Genomic DNA, 16,641 nt, shown 5'->3' on the forward strand with positions numbered 1-16,641 from the left:
TCAAAAGGATATTATTTTTTTATTATATAAGATCTTTTTTTTTACTTTTAATAACCTAAAGTAAGAATTGTATTCTAATTTAATTAAGATTATATTGATTATATTATTTAATCTCGTTTATATTCTAGGGACACACCAAATCTAAATTAATGCATTAAATTATATATGGGAGTAAAATTCATTTATAAATTTAATATTTTATAATTACAAGTAATAAAAATTAATAATTACAAAAAGAGAACCAATCCGACTTTATAAATAAAACATTTAAATTTAATAATAAAAGTTAAAAGATATAATTGGAATAGGGTTTGTGTGTTTGGTTTTGTTATAGAGAATGACTTGTACGCAAACCACTGTTTAAATAAGCCAGTCATGTAAGTTATCCTTCAACGATCTATTCTCCTCCAAGTCAAAACAAAAGACATGGCAAGTTTCCTTTCCTCCTCTATTCTCCTCCTCTTCCTGTTCTTTCCCATCGTTGTGCCCCTGCCTCTGTCTACGAATTCACGTTGGATTGTGGGTGAGGGAGGACGACGCATGAAGCTGGCGTGCGTGAACTGGTCATCTCACTCAGAACTGATGCTTGCCGAAGGGCTCAACAAACAGCCTGTGGATACGATCGTCAAATAGATTGTGTCAATGGGGTTCAACTGCGTTAGGTACATTTGGCCAGCCTATCTGATCACCAATGACTCGTTGGCATCCCTCACCGTTAGACAATCGTTTCAACAACTCGGCTTGGTTGAATCCATCGCCGGAATCCAAGCCAGCAACCCTTCCATCATCGATGTCCCTCTCATCAAAGCTTACCAGGTATGACAGATTTTCCATGTCCTTGTTTTCTCCGATCAGCTTTGAATAAACAACATGTCTCAAACTTTACGGCATTGATTTATTGATTGACATTTATATTTCAGACAGTGGTGTCAAGCTTAGGAAAACACAATTTAATGGTCATACTTGACAATCACATCAGCAAACCCGGTTGGTGCAGTAGTAATCTTGATGACAATGGTTTCTTCGGTGACCAGTACTTCAACCCGGATCAATGGATCACCCGACTGACTCAAATGGCCACCTTATTTAACGGTGTCACCAACGTGGTCGGCATGAGCTTGAGGAACGAGCTAAGAGGCCCAAGACAGAACGTAAACGACTGGTATAAGTACATGCAGAAAGAAGCCGAAGCAGTGCACTCTGCAAACCCGAATGTTCTCGTTATACTTTCTAGATTTGATTTTGACAGAGACTTGTCATTCATCAAGACTCAACCCGTAAAACTCACGTTTAGTGGGAAACTACTATTCGAGGCGCATTGGTATGAATTCTCAGATGGGCCGCAAACATGGGTGACCGGAAACCCAAACGAAGTTTGTGGCAGAGTGGCGACATACATGATGAAGACATCTGGGTATTTGGTTGATCAAGGATACCCGTTGTTCATTGGTGAGTTTGGGATCGACCAAACAGGAGCCAATGTCAATGGCAATAGGTACTTGAACTGCTTCTTGGGTGTGACAGATGAGCTTGACCTGGATTGGGCCTTGTGGACACTGACAATGAGATATTATGTGAGAGAAGGCGTTATCGGGTTAAACGAGTATTACCGAGTCTTGGATTATAATTGGTGTGCACCCAGGAATTCGAGCTTCATACAAAGAATTTCAATTCTCCAAGCTGTTGCGGAAGACGGCTATCGAATAGAGTAAAATCACAACTGATAATTTGAGAAAATAAAAATGAAGATAAAAGAGACACAAAATTTACGTGGAAAACCCCTAAATAATATAGGGTAAAAACCACAGGCAACGGTAGAAGAATTTCACTATGAGAAAATAGGAATTACAACTTCTCTCGATCTACCAAGGAGAAAACAATGATAATTCTCTCTTGATAAAAAGGAGAAAACAATGATAATTCTCTCTTGATAAAAAGGAGAAAATAACTCTCAAGAAACTCTCTAAATTCTCTAGTATTGGAAGAAACCTAGAATGCTTTGGGATGGTTTTGAAGCTAAATGAGCTAGGGTATTTATAGTTGAAGCCTAAAGACTAATTTGTAAATACCCTAAAGTTTAGTGATTAAATGAGTGATTTTACCATGCCAAATTTCAACATTTTTTAGCTACTTTTCTGTGCATTAATTGCACCACCGAAAGCCACCTAAAATTTACAACTTGTTGTTTTGACTTTTCAACAAAATGCAACCATCTTTGAATTAAATCAAAGTAGTTGGCTGCCATCTAGAAGATTAGCCGCCCATGATGACTTTTAACAATCTCCCACTTGAAGATTTGATTGGAACAATCATATCTTCACACCAGTCTTTCTACCTTGTACCTTCATGTTGCTTACGTCTTTGACAGGCCACAAGAGGATCGACACCAGGTAAATTTATCGGCATTGATCACCTTCGTCATGAAATCTGCTATGTTGTATTTGGTATGGATCTTCTGCATATCTACCATCCATTCTTCCACCTTTTCACGAATGAAATGATATTGGACTCGTATGTGCTTTGTCCTTGAATGAAATGTTGGATTCCTTGCTAGATGTAAGGCGCTTTGATTATCACAAAACAGAGAGACATACTCTTGATTGTGCCCAAGCTCCTCCAATAACATCTTCAACCGTATTGCTTCTTTACTGGCTTGTGTAGCTGCGACATAATCTGCCTCTGTTGTGGACGTATCCACAACTAACTGCAATTTTGAAACCCAGCTTACAGCTCCACCAGCAACTTTAAACATATATCCTGTAGTAGATATGCTTTTATCAAAATCCCTTGCATAGTCAAAATCGACATACCCATTGATAAGTAAGTTTGATCCTCTGTAACATAATGTAACATTTGATGTCCCTTTGATGTATATCATGATCCTCTTTACTGTATTCCAATGCTCTTTGCCTGGATTCGCCATGTACCGACTAACCACTCTCACTGCTTGTGCAATATCTGGTCTTGTGCATATCATAGTGAACATTAAACTTCCCACTGATGATGCATACGGTACTCGAGACATCTCTATCCTCTCTTCTTCATTGCTAGGACTCATACTGGAGGATAATTTGAAGTTAATAGGAAGAGGGGTAGAAATTGCTTACTATCTTGCATGTTGAATCTTGACAAGATCTTATTCAAGTAATTCTTTTGTGAAAGCCAAATCTTCCTATTACTTCTATCTCGGTGAATTTGTATCCCTAGAATCTTGTTTACTGATCCCAAGTCCTTCATTTCAAATTACCTAGCCAGTTGTGCCTTCAATTCTTCAATATGATCTTTGTTGGGTCCTGCAGCCAACATGTCATCCACATACAACAACAATATAACAAAATCGTTATCACCAGACCACTTGAAATAAGCACAAGGATCTGCATTAAGTCTGTTGTATCCAAGGCACATAATGAAGGAATCAAATCTCTTATACCAATACCTCGACGCCTGCTTTAGACAGTACAGAGATTTGTTCAACCTGAAAACCAAGTTCTTCTTTTCTTTTTCTTCAAAACCTTCAGGCTGGAGCATGTAAATCTCTTCTTCAAGATTTCCATGAAGAAAAACTGTTTTAACATCTAGCTGCTCTAGATGTAAGTTCAATGTAGAACATATTTCCAAAACTACTCGAACTGTTGTTAGTCGAACCACAGGAGAAAATATTTCATTGAAATCAATACCTTCTTTTTAAGCATATCATTTGACCACCAGTCTTGCACGATACCTCTCCACTTGATCATCACCATTTCGCTTGATTTTGAAGACTCATTTATTACCAATTAGCTTCCTTCCTTGTGGTAGTGGCACAAGGTCCCATCTATTATTTTTATGAAGGGCTTCAATTTCTTCTTGCATCGTCATCATCCATAGTGAAACATCTGAGCTATTTATTACCTTCTGGTATGTTGATGGCTCACCGTCCTCTGTTAAAAGGCAGTATGCAATATTACCTTCTATAACATAATCTGAGTGCCAATTGGGACGTCTTCTCACACGATCTGATTGACGAGTTGTTGGAGCTTCATAACTCTCTGGTTCTTGTTCATCATGTGTTGGTTCTGCTTCAGAAGAATCTCCTTGTTCAACCTCCTTTTCCACATGTATCTGTGTAGTATCTGACTTTTCAGTGCTATCATCGTCTTCTTTTCTTTGTAGCTTATCTTCTACAAAGATAACATCCCTGCTAATGATCACTTTGAGGGAAGTGGGATCCCACAAGCGATACCCCTTTACTCCATCAGCATACCCCAAGAATTTGCATTTCCTGGATTTTGGATCTAGCTTTGAAATTTCTTGGGAGTTGTACATCACGTACACAATATTTCCAAATACATGGAGGTATGGAGGTTTGAATAATCAATTGGTTTACCAGTCCACATCTCTATTGGTGTCTTTAGCTCTATTGCAGTTGATAGAGCTCGATTCACCAAATAACAGGCGGTATTGACTGCTTCTGCCCAGAATGATTTTTCTAGGCCTGCATCCCTCAACATTGCTCTTGTTCTTTCTAACAAGGTTATGTTCATCCGCTATACCACTCCATTTTGTTGAGGAGTGTTCGCCACTGTGAACTGTCTTTTGATGTATTCTTTCCTGTAAAAGTCATCAAATTCTTCACTTGTGTATTCTCCTCAATTATCTGTTCTGAAACACTTGATCTTATTTCCAGAATCAAGTTTCACCCGTGCTTTGAAGTTTTTGAAAGTGGAAAACACGTCTGACTTCTTTTTACTATGATACACCAAACATTTCCTGAAGTAGTTATCAATAAATAAGACAAAGTATTTTGCTCCGCCTAGGGATATAACTGGTGCTTGCCATACGTCAGAGTGAACCAATTCTAGAACACTTTTTCCTCTAGAATTTGATGTGTTGAATTTCAACCGGTGCTGCTTACTTGTTATGCAATGCTCACACAAAGTAAGTGATACCTTTGTTAAGCCTGGAAGTAGCTTTTGCTCCACAAGGACTTTCATTCCTTGTTCTGACATGTGTCCAAGTTTATGATGCCATAGCATTGTAGAATCTGAACTACATGAGGCAACAGAAGCTTCTTCTTCTAGCAAAGTTTCTCCCTTCAACATGTACAAGTTTGTTGTTATCTTTTCTCATTTCAGCACCACAAGCGCTCCACGGAACACCTTCATGATTCCTTTCTGTGTTTCAATATTGCTTGCATTATTATCCAATAATCCGTAGGATAATAAATTTTTCTTCAGGCCTTTCACGTGCCGCACATCTCGAATAATTTTGATTGTTCCATCATACATCTTCAATTTGATAGTTCCCATACCAACGATCTCTAAGACATGATTATTACAACTATACACAGATCCTACTGAGACAGGTTCATAATGATGGAACCATTCTCTTCTTGAGGTCATATGATATGTCGCTCCCGAATCAATGAGCCATATATCTGCAAATCTTTTTCTGCCTTTCACTGTGGTTGACGCTTCACAACATAGAGCATCGCCATCATCTGAAGTGTTTGTGGTATTGCCTTGTGGATTGGAGTTTTTATTTAGACTCCAGCAATCATTCTTCAAGTGACCCTTCTTTCCACAGTTGTAACACTTTAAATTCTTCTTGTTCCTCGACTTTGATCTACCATGTTTGTGACTGCTGCTTTGGCTACGTTCTGTTGATCTCTCTTTCATCGTTGTCATCGTTGTCAACACTTATGCTTGTTGCAGATTTACTTGTCTGTCTTCCTTGTTCTTGCGCCGATTTTCTTCTTGTAGAACAGCAGCTGCAACATCATCGAAGAGTAGACTGGTGACATTATTGTTTGTCAAGTTGATGATGAGTTGATCATACGAATCTGGTAGACTTTGAAGTAGAAGTTCAACACGTTCTTGTTCCTCTATTTTACAGATTAAGGATATAAGCTGAGAAAATAAAGTGTTCAGTGTATTTAAGTGTTCCGTCACTGAAGTAGATTCTGGCATACGGAGAGTGTACAATTTTCTCTTAAGGAAAATTTTATTGTGCAGCGATGTGGACTCGTACAGTTTGGTGAGATGATCTCATATCTCCTTAGCTGTCTTCTTTTCCTCGATGCTTGACAATACTTCATCTGCTAATGCTAGATGAAAGTTTGCCATAGCATTCCCTTCCATTTCAATCCATTTGTTGTCATCTGTGAAATCTACTGACCTTTCACTGATAGTTGCTAGACAACTGTCTTTCCTCAGGATGACCTTCATCTTCAATTTCCACAATGAGAAATTTCTCCCATTGAACTTTTCAATATCAAATTTCGTTGTCATATCTTCTAGATAGCTCCCACTATTTCACTATCGTGAATAGTTCTCTGGAACCTTCAAAGAATGGGTAATACCTTCTTACTTTCTTATGTTGGAGGATCCACCTTTTGGTGGCAACCACAAAGAAAATAAGCAGATATTACACACTCAAATCTGGCTCTGATACTAATTGTTGCGGAAGACAACTATCGAATAGAGCAAAATCGCAACTGATAATTTGAGAAAATAAAAATAAAGATAAAAGAGACCCAAAATTTACGTGGAAAACCCCTAAATAATATAGGGTAAAAATCACAGGTAACCGTAGAAGAATTTCACTATTAGAAAATAGGAATTACAACTTCTCTCGATCTATCAAGGAGAAAACAATGATAATTCTCTCTTGATAAAAAGGAGAAAACAACTCTTAAGAAACTCTCTAAATTCTCTAGTATTGGAAGAAACCTATAATGTTTTGGGATGGTTTTGAAGCTAAATGAGCTAGGGTATTTATAGTTGAAGCCTAAGGACTAATTTGTAAATACCCTAAAGTTTAGTGATTAAATGAGTGATTTTACCATGCCAAATTTCAACATTTTTCAGCTACTTTTCGGTGCATTAATTGCACCATCGAAAGCCACCTAAAATTTACAACTTGTTGTTTTGACTTTTCAATAAAATGAAACCATCTTTGAATTAAATCAAAGTAGTTGGCTACCATCTAGAAGATTAGCCGCCTATGATGACTTTTAACACAAGGTCCTTTCCGGGGTAAGCCAACGTATATTAAAGTTTTCTTTTTTCTTTTGTTTTAATTTGAGATTGATGTGAACCGAAAAAAAATGGATACTAATCTTTCGTTATTGTGCAATGACATATGCAGGTACGGGTCTGTCAGAAGTCAAACCGCACAAAGTGATCTTCCATCCCTTAACAGTGCTTTGTATCACAAGGAAATTATTCGACCACCGGTTGCGATTAGGTCCATGCACCGACTCCTATGCTTGGAGTTACTCCCCCATAAGACTTTACTAGTAAAAGGAACACATTATTGTTTACAAGCCGACGGATCCAGGACATCGACAACGCTCAATGTCTTTTGCAACGACTCGAATTCGAAATGGGAAATGATATCGGATTCCAAGATGCATCTTTCGTCTAAGCTCGGAGATGGAAAATCCATTTGCGTCGATGTAGCGCCAGACAAGACAATCGTCACAAATAGTTGCGAATGCATAAGTAAAGACAACACATGCGACCCTTAGAGCCAGTGGTTCAAGCTTGTGGACAACGCAATGAGCAGAAAAAGGGTGAAACGATCTTTGTTGCAATAGTTAGCTGGATAGGGTAGCCTTTGGGTATAGAGTTGCATGGGAAGCAACTTGTGATCAATGGGAGGCATATAGTCTATGGTAGAAACAAGAAAGGCATGTCGACGCCATTTTCATCAAGCATTTAGTTTTAGTTTTAGTTATTTCGAAAGGTATAGAAATTAGGTTTCAGTTGATTTGATCAATAAAAAAACAGTAATCATTTCATCAATTCAAAGAATCGGTCGGCCTAAACAAACATTTGGATTGAGCTATTTATTTCTTACATAGACCAGCATGGATGATGGATCTTAATAAATGAATATAGCAAAGATTTCCCGACATGACAGAATCATTGCAGATGAAATTAGCATTCAGTTGATCATTGAGGTAAAATTCAATCCAAAAAAAAAACTTGGGCCTCGATTCCTATCATGTACCAAATTCACTGCCTCCAAATGCTGGCTAATTAATATGAAACAAGTTTCTGCTCGCTGACAACTATCCTGTAGATCACATCTCTTATGAGTTCAATGTCCTGGGTTCTAGAGGTCCAAGGAGAATGCAGTTGTCATTTCCATCAGTTGATTTAAAAGGAACAGTACTACTGATTTCCGAGGCTCGATCGGCCATTTCAACTGGCTGTTCGAAACTTGTTCGACAGTGCCACATGGCAAACAGTATCAAATTTGATTAAATTCAAGCTGAGTCAAATCCATAGCAAAATGTTTAGATGAGTGACAAGTTAATAGCCTTTCTGTCTTATGTAGAATATAGCAAAAGGTGTCTTCCTGAATGTTTGTATGTATGTATATATATATATTGGAGTTTGGCAGTGAATTTTGACATTAGGATTGCATTTCATGGTTTTAATAGTTCTAGAGTTTGACCCGAATTCATGTTTTGCGAGAGGTGAATGTCAATCATTGTCCTTTGTACAAAGGCATTGACGCTCTCAGCCCGTTGTTTATTGATTGTTGACGTAAATTGATGTCCATTTCAATAATAATTTGCAATTTTTGGAGAGCTTGCCTTCAAGTGATGGCATGTTGCTGTTGTTGCTACGTATATTTATGTTCTACCCCTTTTAAATATCTTGAGGCTGATACTGCATCGGACGTATGAAATACTCTGCATCGATTATGTAGTGGTAAAACTACGTCAAAATTAATGTCATATAGAAGACTTTAGCATTCACAAAAGAAAGAGGAATTTAGCATGCGAGAATTTTTTTTATGAAAATTAAGAACATCTGTGATAATTTAGGCAACTGTGGAGAGGTGATTTCTGAACATGAGCAGATAAGCCATTCTAAATGGATTGCCTCCTGAATATGACTCTATTGTTACTGTCATAACTGCTAGTTCAACCTCTTCGGACTTGATTTCTGTTAGCACTATTCTTCTCGACGCTGATGCTAGGCTTAATGTTTGATTCCAGTATATTGTATTGATGGGCTTACACCAAAACTTAATTAATGTAAATGCTTTTTCTATGTGTTCATTTAAATAGTCTATGCATTACTCTAGTGACAGAATTCTTGAGTTTCTAATAGTAAGCAGTTTGATATCACTTAAGTAAGTCTCGAGTTCAAGGCATTGCGTATTCTAAAAAAATCTATGTTGAGAGACTCACCCACTAAAACTAGATGTGCGATACAAATCGGTCCGAATTAGTCAGGCCGAAGCCCTTAGAAGCTATGAGTGCAACCAAATATATATATATATATATATATATATATATCATCTAATTTATGAATTTAAGTGAAGACATAGAATACCAAAAGATCAAGGTTGTTGAATATGATGTATTAAGAAAACTTCACAGACCAATTCATGAGCAACCGCAATTAAGTTCAAAATCATTTCATCAATTTAGATATTTGAACTCACAATCTGTTGAATAAAGAAAGCTTCTTTTCTTAACCTCCTACACCATACAGAGATTATAAGTGCGTGCCTAATATATTACTTTAATATGAAACAGCATGTCTACTTATTCAACTGAGAATCAGATGTTTGGAAGCAGCCTAAAGAGAACTTTTGGTTTAAGATCGTATTTGAGAATAAGGTTTACGGTTTAGGAGAATATAATATTGTTTCAAAGTAAATTTGACTAAATTATCATTATGATTTTTTTTATAACAAGCTAAATTTTCAATGTGAAATTAATATCTAATGAAAAATCATAGAATTATTTTAATTCTTACCCTATCTAAATTTTAAGAGGAGAAAAAAGTAATTAAATTTTACATATAATTAGTATATCAAATATATACTTTTTAATAATTTTCATTAAGTATTATACTTATCTATATATATAAGATATAACGCAATATAAAAAGAATAATGTTATGGTCTCGATTTCACAATAATATTATTTTTTTATCGTATAAGATCTTTTTTTTTTACTTTTAATAACCTAAAGTTAGAATTGTATTCTAATTTAATTGTGACAAGTTAATACTGTTTCTACTCAATTCATGCACTGTTAAAATGTTTAGATGAGTGACAAGTTAATAGCCTTCTCTGTCTTGTGTAGAATATAACAAAAGGTGTCTTCCAGCATGGAAGTATGTATATATAGCTAATAAGTGTTGGTACAAGTGGTTGGGATTTAAGATTTTAAGCTTGTAAGGTCAATTTGAATCCTACCATCATTATTTTTTATGGACAGTCCATATATTTTTATATAAATCCCAATTAAGACTTAAGTATGCCCTGACCTTTAATTGGGGAAGTCGCTTTTTACCTAAATTTCTCATATTCACATATATATATATATATATATATATATATATGTATATATGTGTGTGTGTGTGTGCTTCTTTGAGTTTGTTTACAAAATATCACTCCATTATTATCTTTGTTAAAGTGATGGTGTAACAATTTTATTAAAAATATTAATATCTAAATTTATTAAACAATGATTGTATATCTAATTTGCTCTAAAAAAATTCAATTTCCTGTTATTTTCCAATACTCCATCACCGCATCCCTCCCCACCTCTTGCACCTCATCAGCTCTCAAACCCAACTGTTTCAGTCTTCTCGATTTAGCCCTCTCCCACTCTGACAATATTGTGTGATAGTGAAGGGACAGAATTTGTTGAATGAGAATACACAAAAAGCAAGCTATGGCCATTACAAATTTGATTGATTTCACTTGAAAAGCTTGTGGCCATTACAATTATGTAATATAAGGGAAAAAGATTTACATTCATAGCAAAGCACATGATGTATTTGGACCGGGAATGTCACGTGTTGTTTTAATTTTCAGACTGGTTAGAAAAGACATCGCTGGAAATGTTCCAAAGCTTGTTACAGTTGTTAATCCTGGCAACCCATCTGGTACCACTCACGAGCCGCTACTTAAGGTCTCTCTCTCTCTCTCTCTCTCTCTCTCTCCTGTGTTTGTGTCTCTGTGTGTATTTGCCAGTGTCCGTGGGTGTGCGAACATGCATACACATCAGTATATATTTGTCTAAGTGTAATTGTATAGGTCTCTTCAGTTTCTGTTATAGATGCATTCCATGTTATAGATTTTTGGCATATTTTATGAAAGCCATGCTTCCTGATGTAGTAGTTGAACTCCAATAATTGAATTATAGGATACTTTTAAGTCTCTAAGGATTTAGTGTTTTTTTTTACGATAAGGGTAAGGAATTGTTCACATACAATCAAGGCTAAGTCAACCAACTTTAAATAAAACTTAATTTTCTGCAGCAAGAATTCTCTTTTAGCTTAAAGCTTGCAGTCTTATCCTGGAGGCGAAACCTTTCCTATTTCTCCTTTGTTCTTAATTTTATAATTTGAACTTTAATTTGACAAGATAAATATATAGATGCTTTAGATTAGTTGACTGAGTGCGCGGCTTGAAAACTCAAGAAGATCCAGAAAATAATTCAGACACGAAAACACAAGCAGAAAGAGAAACAAACTAATAAATATACCAGGAGACAGGTAGCGCAATGCTTGTAAGTTAATAAACGCACAACGCTGTTTAAAACTGGCTAAAAAATGAATTGATCTATGCTTCGGAAACATGAACATCCCTCACTGTAGATTTGAGAGCGTTCACCAGTAAGAAGCAACTTAAACACACACAGACTAGAAAATCAAACTGCAGAAACCATTCTTTAAGCACAAAGAGCTTTGAACAATAAATCTGATTGAATTTTGAGCTTTTTTAGAAAATGGCAGATCCAACACATTACAAGCTACAATTCGCAGTGAAAGCGTGTAGCGTGCAGGATTTTTAAATTGAATCGTTGGAGATGAAGGTGATTTACGCTTTCGTTGACGCGCCCTTCGGGATTCTGATAACTTATAACAGCCACTGAAGAACGCAACGCCTAAAGCGATTGAATTGAAACAATAAGATTTCCTTAAAGAGAAAAAGAATGAAATGAAATCAGAGACAACGTCAAGAGTATTGAGCTGTCATCTGAAGGGCAGAGTTCGCGTTGCGGGGCAGCAATGTGCGATGAAACTCGGAAAGGTGGATTTTTATAGTGGTGGTTGCGAAACTGGAAACCCTAATTTTTCGAAGTAAAAGACCAAAAAGCCATTAAGCTTGAGTTTGGGTAACGGATCGCATGATGGGCCAAGAATTAAAAAGTTCTGGGTTCTTGGGCAAAATAGGAAATTGATGCAGAAGTAGAATAAAAAAATTGAAATTATGCCCTCATACATAGAGATAGGGATGGGCATGAGACTCGGACCCGATCCGATTTGATCGGTTTTTTAAAAAATCGGGTTTGGGTTGGGTCATGTTTTTTTAAATGTGATGTTCGGGTCGGGTCGGGTTCAGGTTTATGGAGAAAATTACTTGACTCGACCCAAAAAATTTTATAATTTTATCTTATATATTTAGGAATAATTACAATAATACCCCTCTCTATATTATTTTTTCAATTAAGTTACCATTTTTATTGAATAAAAATAATATTTTTATTATTATTTTGGGTCGAGTCGGGTTTTTAAGTTATATTATGGTCGGATTCAGGTCATATGAAATCTATTTTTGGTCGGGTCGGGTTGGATCTCGGGTGGAAAATTTTTTGTTTTCGAGTCGGGTCGGGTGGACCAAAAATCCGACCCATGCACATCCCTACATAGAGATGGAAATGAGTTGGATTTTTTATCTATCTAAATTTGATTAGCGTGTTATAGGTCTTTTACTTATTTCAAATTAGGATTTTTAAATTAAAGATTTATGTTTTTTTTAAATGAGGGATAGAGAGTCGATCAATCGTTATCCGATGTGTCTAAACAATATCAACTTAATTGCTCAAACGTGTTACATCAAATCTATGTAATTGTGCTTATGGTTGTTAACGGCTGAATAACTTATTGTTACAAAACGATAGTGTTAACAATCATATCGTTATTTTTAAAACTTCAATGCTGAAAACAGTAATTTGTTCATATTTCAATGACCATTTATGTAGTTTATCCTTAATTATTACACATAGGATTGTCTAATGATCACGGGGCATCGGTTAGCAATTCGGGTCTTGAAGTAAAACATCGAATGTCGATTTAGGAACTGGATGATCAAAATTTGCTGAGAATCCTAGCCTCGAAAGACCAGCCCGAACAGCCGGTGAAGCAGAAGAATGAGGGAAGAGCTGCTTCAGCAAGCCAAGCTGAATGAGCGTCTCCCCTAAATTCTGCGTTTGACTTGTTATTGTCATTTTGTTTTTGCCCCGATTTGTTTTAATTTAGACTCGGTGGAATTGTGACGAAGAACCATAAAATTTCCCTTTGAAAATAAGCTGGATAAGATAACCCCATGATATGCCATGGACGAATTATTGTTTCCTTCTATAAATGCCTATCTGTTTGAAATTGACGAGTTTTCTGTTTGTCTTGTGTTTCTCAATGTTTACTAGTTATGATAAAGATGAATTGGGAAATTATGAATTCCATTACATTGGCTATTGAATGCATTTCGTTGATAATTTTGTAGGAGTTTGTCAATCTCTCGTGTGGGATGAGTGAGAATCAGAGTCTAGCTTTTGTTTTCAAATGAGGTCTTAATGTATTCAAAGTGTGATAGGAGAGAAGGGGAAAAATGATACTACATTCCATTGCTACCTTTCTTGCTGACAGTGTTGCTCTGGGTTTTCATTTTTTTTTTTGAAGTATTCGTGTCCAACACATATGCGGACATCATTATGGGGATATGATCCTAAAATTAGGGGGGGGGGAACTTCGCAAGAAGTTGAACATAATTTTGTCAGGCACATGCTCTAATTCATCACTTATACCTGAATCTGAGTGATATAGCTTGATGATATTTGATAATTAAATTCCAACAGAACTCTAATTTATGCTGCTACAATCTACGCATACCATGCTGGTAAGGAATCAATCTGCTAAGAACATGCTAGTTTGATTTTTGTGTATGCAGTTCATACCAATAGTCATAGCAGACTGCTATAAGTTGTTTCTGCGCTTCTCCGCACGCTCTACCATATATTTTGACTGTTGCAAGGCAGATGTGTTTCAGTCATTGATATCTATTTGTATATTATACCAATGAAATTCCTTGGATATGAATGGATCAATTCAATCCTTAGCTATCCCCACCAAATAATATATTCTTATTTTCCTACCGATGTTTGGATCAAGTGGTACTAGATAGAAGTGAGTGGTAACTATTAAGCTTTTGAATGTATGCTGTTTCTGATGAAAAGAACAGATGTGTTGCACATTTCATGCGTAATATCAGCTTCTTTTTTCCTGCCCTTCACTACTATCCAAATGTTACATATGAGTATCATGTGCATATGCAAAGCGTATAAATTTCAGATCTTTGGAAGAAAAGTTGTTGCAGTTTTTCGGCATTGTTTTCAACAGGACTTGCTAGAAATCATGACCTGAATCGCCTGGCAACCTCCAAGTATGTAATCAATTTGTTTGCTGCAAACAAGTTAAAGCAAAGACAGCATGGGTTAGCATGTAATTGTGTGTATTTACACACAAAGTGTAACAAAACCGCCTATCAAAACAGGTGCAGAGTTGTTTTCTTCAAAATCTGTGTACCCTTTTTGCCTTAATTTCTGCTTAAAGTTTTGTAAAGTTAAGATTCCAACACCTTATCTTTATTACCATAAAAGGGCACGCTTCCATCTCTGGACAATCAAGGAATTAGATCTGAGTTTTTGGTATTTGAAGCACTGGGATATGGATATGTGGAAGTTATTCTTGGTTGTGTTTTCGTTGGCTCTGGCTTTTCAGCTGGCCAAGAGCTTTGATTACCATGAGAGTGATTTGGCCTCCGAAGAGAGCCTGTGGGATTTGTACGAGAGATGGAGGAGCCACCATACAATCTCCCGTGACACGAAGGAGAAGCAAAAGCGTTTCAATGTGTTCAAGGAGAATCTGAAACACATCCACAACGTGAACCAGATGGACAGGCCTTATAAGTTGAAACTAAACAAGTTTGCAGATATGACAAACTATGAGTTCATGAGTACAAGGAGCTCGAAGGTTAGCCATTACCGGATGTTACATGGTCCGAGGCGGATGACTGATTTCCAGCATGGCGAAGTTGACAACCTTCCACAATCCATTGATTGGAGGCGGAAAGGAGCAGTTACTGGTATCAAGGACCAAGGCAAATGTGGTAAGGACTGGTTGTCTTTTTAAATTCAACAGTCACTTCACAAATCAACACAATTCACATGTTGCTCTGAAGTAACTCAAGGTCATTGACATCGCAGGAAGCTGTTGGGCATTTTCAACTGTAGTTGCAGTGGAGGGTATAAATAAAATCAAAACAGGGGAGCTTGTTAATTTATCTGAACAAGAGCTAGTTGATTGTGATAAGGAGAACCAAGGATGTGATGGAGGATTGATGGAACAAGCATTCAAGTTCATCAAGCAAAGCAATGGATTAACTACCGAGAAAATCTACCCATACGAAGCCAAAGACGAGTCCTGTGACTCGGCCAAGGTAACAAAAGAAAGCTCTTAATACTGTTAATATATGTATGGTGATGAGTTTGAATATGTCTGACTGCTTATTTTCAGTTGAATGGTCCTGTGGTGATCATTGATGGTTATGAAATGGTACCAGAAAAGGATGAGAAAGCTCTGAGGAATGCTGTTGCACAACAACCTGTGTCTATTGCTATAGATGCTGGTGTCAAGGATTTCCAGTTCTACTCGGAGGTAATTGAAATTTTTTCAAACCATAAAACTGATGAAGATTAAAGTAATACGGTTTGGGACCGATTAACTTATTCGTTTGGCAGGGCGTATTCTCCGGAGACTGTGGCACTGAGCTGAACCATGGGGTGGCAGTGGTAGGCTATGGAGCAACTCATGACGGGACGAAGTACTGGATTGTGAAGAACTCGTGGGGCGAGGACTGGGGAGAAAAGGGTTACATAAGGATGCAACGAGATATCGAAGCTCAAGAAGGCCTTTGTGGTTTAACCTTGGAAGCCTCTTACCCTGTCAAGTTGCATGCCAACAACGATGGGAAAGCTTCCCAACAGGCCAAGGATGAACTCTGAATTCAGTACATCATTTTGTTGGTCAAGTTTGTTATATATGCTGAAGTGAGTAAAGTTGCAGTGTTATGGTATACAAGTTAGGCGTTGTACTATGTTGTGTTGTTGTGAAATGCTTTCGAAATGATAATAAAACATGTTAGATGCTTTAAACTTGGATTTTATATAGTTCTTGTTAAATTTTATGAGATTATTTTTTTCTATCAAGTTCGATCGAACTCGATTTTGAACTAAAAAAATTTATATTATACGAACTTCGAAACCAATCACAAATTCATACAATTAATCGCATGTAAAATCGTAAACATTGTAAATGATATTTTCTTAAAAAAGAGAGAACATTAATTTATGATTTGATCATTGAATTATATATGTTTATGATTAATTAAAACTAATTAATAACTAAATGAGAAATATTTTCTTTTAATAGTTTGAGATGATTATAAGATAATATTTAATTAATTTTTTTAATCAATTGATAAACGCATAAATAGCACATGTAGAAAAATAACATGCATGTTTGTCATGTGGTGAAAGGATTCATCCATGTGCCATAGCCG

The 16,641-nt window shown here is 36.5% G+C and overlaps 2 protein-coding genes and 1 non-coding gene across 3 annotated transcripts; 2 read left to right on the forward strand and 1 right to left on the reverse strand.

Annotated features, from left to right (window-relative positions):
- Positions 1 to 642: 642 nt before the first annotated feature.
- On the forward strand, positions 643 to 7,510 carry LOC120134294 (glycosyl hydrolase 5 family protein-like). Its single transcript, XM_039150743.1, has 3 exons — positions 643 to 816; positions 921 to 1,630; positions 7,129 to 7,510. The coding sequence occupies exons 1-3, from the start codon at positions 643 to 645 to the stop codon at positions 7,508 to 7,510; spliced, it is 1,266 nt and encodes a 421-aa protein (XP_039006674.1).
- A 3,988-nt stretch (positions 7,511 to 11,498) lies between these two features.
- On the reverse strand, positions 11,499 to 11,648 carry LOC120134787. Its single transcript, XR_005517191.1, has one exon. It is a non-coding gene; the product is annotated as a small nucleolar RNA snoR137 (small nucleolar RNA).
- A 2,529-nt stretch (positions 11,649 to 14,177) lies between these two features.
- LOC120134040 (vignain-like) lies at positions 14,178 to 16,232 on the forward strand. The gene is made up of 5 exons (XM_039150517.1): positions 14,178 to 14,574; positions 14,681 to 15,189; positions 15,287 to 15,519; positions 15,597 to 15,737; positions 15,821 to 16,232. Exons 2-5 carry the CDS (start codon positions 14,748 to 14,750, stop codon positions 16,082 to 16,084), a joined length of 1,080 nt encoding a protein of 359 aa, XP_039006448.1. The 5' UTR covers positions 14,178 to 14,574; positions 14,681 to 14,747; the 3' UTR covers positions 16,085 to 16,232.
- Positions 16,233 to 16,641: the final 409 nt, after the last annotated feature.

This window comes from Hibiscus syriacus, unplaced genomic scaffold, assembly GCF_006381635.1.
Source record: "Hibiscus syriacus cultivar Baekdansim isolate YM2019G1 unplaced genomic scaffold, ASM638163v2 tig00110597_pilon, whole genome shotgun sequence".
Lineage (NCBI taxonomy): Eukaryota > Viridiplantae > Streptophyta > Magnoliopsida > Malvales > Malvaceae > Hibiscus > Hibiscus syriacus.

Coding starts and splice junctions, on each gene's coding strand:
- LOC120134294 (XM_039150743.1), top strand. CDS start 643: ATGGGGTTCAACTGCGTTAGGTACATTTGGCCAGCCTATCTGATCACC. Junction 817..920: donor CTCTCATCAAAGCTTACCAG/GTATGACAGATT, acceptor TTTATATTTCAG/ACAGTGGTGTCAAGCTTAGG. Junction 1,631..7,128: donor CGAGTCTTGGATTATAATTG/GTGTGCACCCAG, acceptor TGACATATGCAG/GTACGGGTCTGTCAGAAGTC.
- LOC120134040 (XM_039150517.1), top strand. CDS start 14,748: ATGGATATGTGGAAGTTATTCTTGGTTGTGTTTTCGTTGGCTCTGGCT. Junction 15,190..15,286: donor CAAGGACCAAGGCAAATGTG/GTAAGGACTGGT, acceptor TTGACATCGCAG/GAAGCTGTTGGGCATTTTCA. Junction 15,520..15,596: donor AGTCCTGTGACTCGGCCAAG/GTAACAAAAGAA, acceptor GCTTATTTTCAG/TTGAATGGTCCTGTGGTGAT.